General features: G+C 55.9%; 1 protein-coding gene across 1 annotated transcript; it reads right to left on the minus strand.

Moving 5' to 3' along the window:
* Nucleotides 1-2,153: 2,153 nt before the first annotated feature.
* Nucleotides 2,154-4,054, minus strand: LOC120691258 (myb-like protein AA). Its single transcript, XM_039974296.1, has 3 exons — nucleotides 3,682-4,054; nucleotides 3,417-3,546; nucleotides 2,154-3,224 (listed from the first exon to the last, which is right to left on the minus strand). The coding sequence occupies exons 1-3, from the start codon at nucleotides 3,812-3,814 to the stop codon at nucleotides 2,375-2,377; spliced, it is 1,113 nt and encodes a 370-aa protein (XP_039830230.1). The 5' UTR covers nucleotides 3,815-4,054; the 3' UTR covers nucleotides 2,154-2,374.
* Nucleotides 4,055-4,360: the final 306 nt, after the last annotated feature.

Here is a 4,360-nt window from a genome sequence, read left to right on the forward strand (position 1 = left end):
ACGATACGGCGGGGGAGCCACCGAGCCAGCGCGCGGCGACGGATCGATCGCGACGCGGCGAGGTCCGTACGTACAGCTACAGGCGATCGCGACGGCGACGGCGGCACTGCGTCGTCGTCTGACCGACCGGCCGCTGTGCGAAGTGCATGGCCGGCTCGGTAGATGCCTGCCAAAGTGTGTCCCTCAAGGAACGCTACTTTGTTCTCGTCCCGCCGTGCGTGTGGCTCGCGGGCGCCCGGCCGGCATGCTGCTCGATATCCTTTTCTACACGTGACGCCGTGACTACTGTGTTCCCGTCGATCGACAGGACAGAGTATCAACTGTGGGCGTGTACGCACGTACACATCCAAGATGCTGCATCGGTCAAACTTTTCAAGCAGCCGATAGCAATGCCACCCCCACATGTTGCTGGTTCGTGCTCTATCTCTCTCTCGCGCGCTGACACACCTCAGCTCCTACGTCACACCTCACTAGCTAGGAGGAATAGCTAGTACGGAGTACATACGTAAGGTCCGTTTTTTCTTTTTACTTTCGATAATTCCATATTGATTTTTTACTCCTCCCTGACATGCAGCTACACTGCAGCTTATCATCATCGCTGGATTACAACTTTATCTTGCTTTTGTCCTCATGTTACAGCTTTTGCGCTCATACCAGCCGCACTGGCCGTACAAATTAAAGCACGTGGGAATTAGCAATCAGTTGATCGTCACGCGATCATCTATATGCTAGTAACAATCTCCACGCGATGAGAAAAAAAAGTTTACTGAAATAACTACTCATACACACTAATCTCTCGACGACCGAGCCCATACTCATGCAGCCAGTACACAAAGTAAAAATTTCCAGTTGCTTAATTGCTGGCTAGCAGCTAGCTCTAACCACTTGCACAGCCTTCTGCTGGTTCGTCTAGCTCATACCTAACAGGCCAAAATGAGAATGCAAAGCTTATTCCAGGAAAAAAAAAGGCATGTGAAACAGTGAAAAGTTCAGTTTGCCTATGATTAGGAACTAGTAAGAAAAAAGAAAAAGATTGATATTTCCTTAAGGTCAATATTTTATATGTTTGTTTATTAATTAGTAGAACACCATGCATTTAAATTAATCAGCTCCACTGACATTATCATCAGTAGTTGCTACTTATAGTAGTTTCTTCTAGCAGAAAGTCAAAAGCGCAGATTTATCCATAGACTTGAGCTAAATGGCTATCGAGACGAGGTCATGGCGGCTGCATCCATCTGGCGGGATTTGATCAAATTAAAAGGGGAAACACTTAGCTACTAAGCGTGTTTAAATTATACGTACACGATTACGTGCATGCATGCAAACGTTGACTTGCCCTTTCGTAGACACCGTACATGCGACAAAATGAATGTATCGATCAGAGGTCAGCTACAGTGCGACACTGTACTGCTTACTGTATGTAGGCGCACACTTGCTCTCCGCGGATTGGCCATCAAGCAAGCTAGTACTGTATCAGCAGTAGGCACATGGACAATCTTGCAGGTCGTGTCAACTATCAAGCAATGAGTCATCCATTCTGGTGACCATCGTCGAACTTGATCTGACTTAAAAGAAGTATTGGCGGCCTTCAACCCCTCCCCCCCCCCCCCCCCCCCAAAAAAAACAGCAGGAGTCCAACATATGTATGCATATGATATTTGTGATGTGTTTCATCACCAGTTGCTCAAAGCACTTGTAGTCCGCTCGATCATCAGTGGGAGCAGGCAGGCAGAAGCAATCATTAAGTTGCGTTGCACACCACACTAGTGCTAGCTAGTGGTCTGTTTTTCTCAACCATTTTTAAGAATTACTGCCTATATCATGTGATCATCAGCTATGACCATGACAGTTACTGGTGTCCTTATTCAATCTTGCAATATTTTCTCCGTCCTTTTTTGAATTATTTGCTCTCCTTTTTTTATGTTCCCGCCGCACAGTCCCCAATCACATAAGGAACCAAAAGAACGCAAGGGCGAATAAACTAGTAGCATTCTAAGAAAAGCAACCCTAATTTTCTTCGCTGGAGACAAGGCGGTGATGCGAGCGAGAGCGACAGCGGCCCGCCTCCACCAATCGTGGGAGGACACCTTCGCGGTGGTTCCCCACATTGACACGCACACCACACGACCCAATTGGAACGACGAGAGAAAGAAATCCAAGGGAGTAGAAGCTTCTCTAACTGTAACCACATGAACGAACTGGCATGAAGAAGGGTGCAAACAATTCATTCTGTACAAAATGGATCGAGTCCCTGATCGATGAGATAGATTTCCGTTCGCCCCTTGCGGTGGTACGAGATGAAGTGTTGGACCTAGCAGTATAGTCTCTCCGCGGATCGCCGGGCGGGTCCCGGCCGTGGGATTTTTGGGTGTTACATGTAGTCGCTGACATCGAGGAGGTCCGACAGCTGCAAGTTGAACAGCGCGGCGGCGTCGCTGCTGCTCGCGCTCGCGCCGCCGTACGTCGTCGTCGTGGCGGTGGAATTCAACCCGGCGACGGGGCTGGACGACGGTGTGGACACGCCGGAGCCGACGTTGTTGTTGTTGCTGCTCGTCACCGTGCTGCTCCACTGCTGGAGGTTCGACGCGTCGGGCTGCTGGACCATCTGCATCAGCGCCGGGACGTCCAGCTGCTGGCTGTCGACGACGTAGCCGGTGGGCGGCTGCATGCTGTGGCAGGCCGCCGCGGCCATGTCCTGGGGCTGGTGCTGGTGCTGTTGCTGCTGCGCGGCTGCCGCCAGCTGCTGGGCCACCGAGGTCGGGCTCGCGTGGACCAGGTCCGGCATTTGGCACGCGGCTACGGCGGCCTGCTGCTGCTGCATGAACTGATTATGCTCGGCCTGCTGCTGCGGCGGCGGCGCCACCATGGCGGCCGCCTGCGCCATCTGCGCCTGCAGCAGCCAAGGCAGAAGCTGCTGCTGCTGCTGCTGCTGGTCGCCGATCGCGGGCGAGCCCGCGAGCAGGGTGGAGGCGGCGAGGCGGAGCAGGTCCGGGTAGTTGGCGAGCGGCTCGAAGGCGCGGAGCGTGTCAAGGTCGGCCTGCGTGGGGTAGTAGGCGGCGGCGGGCTTGAGGAGCGCGGAGAGGTCGAGGACGTCGAGGCGCGGCGCGTGGGTGACGGGGTCAATGCCCATGCGGAGCAGGCGCTTGCGGATGTGCGTGTTCCAGTAGTTCTTGATCTCGTTGTCCGTCCGCCCGGGCAGCCGCGCCGCGATCGCTGACCACCTAAGCAACAGAAGCCAATCATTCACGCATCAGAGACCGTACTAGTACGCTCACCTACTACTTCTGCTACTACTATAGTAGAGGGAGCTAGCAAAAACAGCGAAGCTATAGCCAGTAGGCTAGCTAGGCCGCCACAGCCACCTCTGTCGTCGAAGAGAGGGGAAAAAATCGCTTGTACTGATCGATGCTTACTTGTTGCCGAGGATGCTGTGGAGCTGGATGATGGTCTCCTCCTCCTCGAAGGAGAAGCGGCCGCGCTTGATGTCCGGCCTCAGGTAGTTGGTCCACCGCAGCCGGCAGCTCTTCCCGCACCGCGCGAGCCCTGCCATATGGGAAGGGGATGGGGATCAATCGAGGTGAGCATGCATGCATAGAGCGAGCCATCATCCATATTTATTGCAAAGCGTATCGTGGTGATCGAGATGAATGAGATCCATCATCGGTCGGGGGCGCTCACCGGCATTCTTGGGGAGGGTGCGCCAGTTGCCCTGGCCGTGCTTCTTGATGTAGGCGATGAGCTTCTCGTCCTCCTCCGGCGTCCACGGCCCCTTCTTCAGCCCGCTCTTCTCGCAGCACGGCGCGCGCCCCATGGATCACTGGCTTCGCTAGCTCTTGGGATCGAGGGCGGCGGCGACGACGACGCAGCTCGTGTGGAACCGCGGCGAGCGAGGGACAAAAGGCCCGGCTTGTCTCGCAGCTAGCCACTAGGTAGTAGCTACAGCCGCAAACGGAGGGGACAGGGGAGGGAGCAGTAGTCAGGCCGGATGGAGGAGCGTCGTGGCGTTGCAGCTACAGGGGTGTGAAATGGAGCTGGGGAAGCGGACAGGAAGGGAGGTCGATCGAGTAGGGGGCGGGGGCGGGGGGCACTGCTTATAATGGGCGCGAGGGCGACCGCGGGGGCGCGGGGGGGGGGGGGGGGGGGGGGGGGGGGGGGGGGGGCGGGTGGGAAGTCAACAGGATTCGGTGCCGGCCTTTGTGTGCCGCGCGCCCGCGACGGGGCCGCCGGCCGCGGGCTTCGGCGGAGCAGGGCCGCACAACAGCCCGGCGGCATCGGGTGAAAACAAAAGTTGCTGGGGGCACGAAGAGCAGTATATTACAGGCGCAACCCCAAAAAAAAAAGTAACCGCGACCCGGGC

This window comes from Panicum virgatum, chromosome 2K (assembly GCF_016808335.1).
Source record: "Panicum virgatum strain AP13 chromosome 2K, P.virgatum_v5, whole genome shotgun sequence".
NCBI classification, from domain to species: domain Eukaryota; kingdom Viridiplantae; phylum Streptophyta; class Magnoliopsida; order Poales; family Poaceae; genus Panicum; species Panicum virgatum.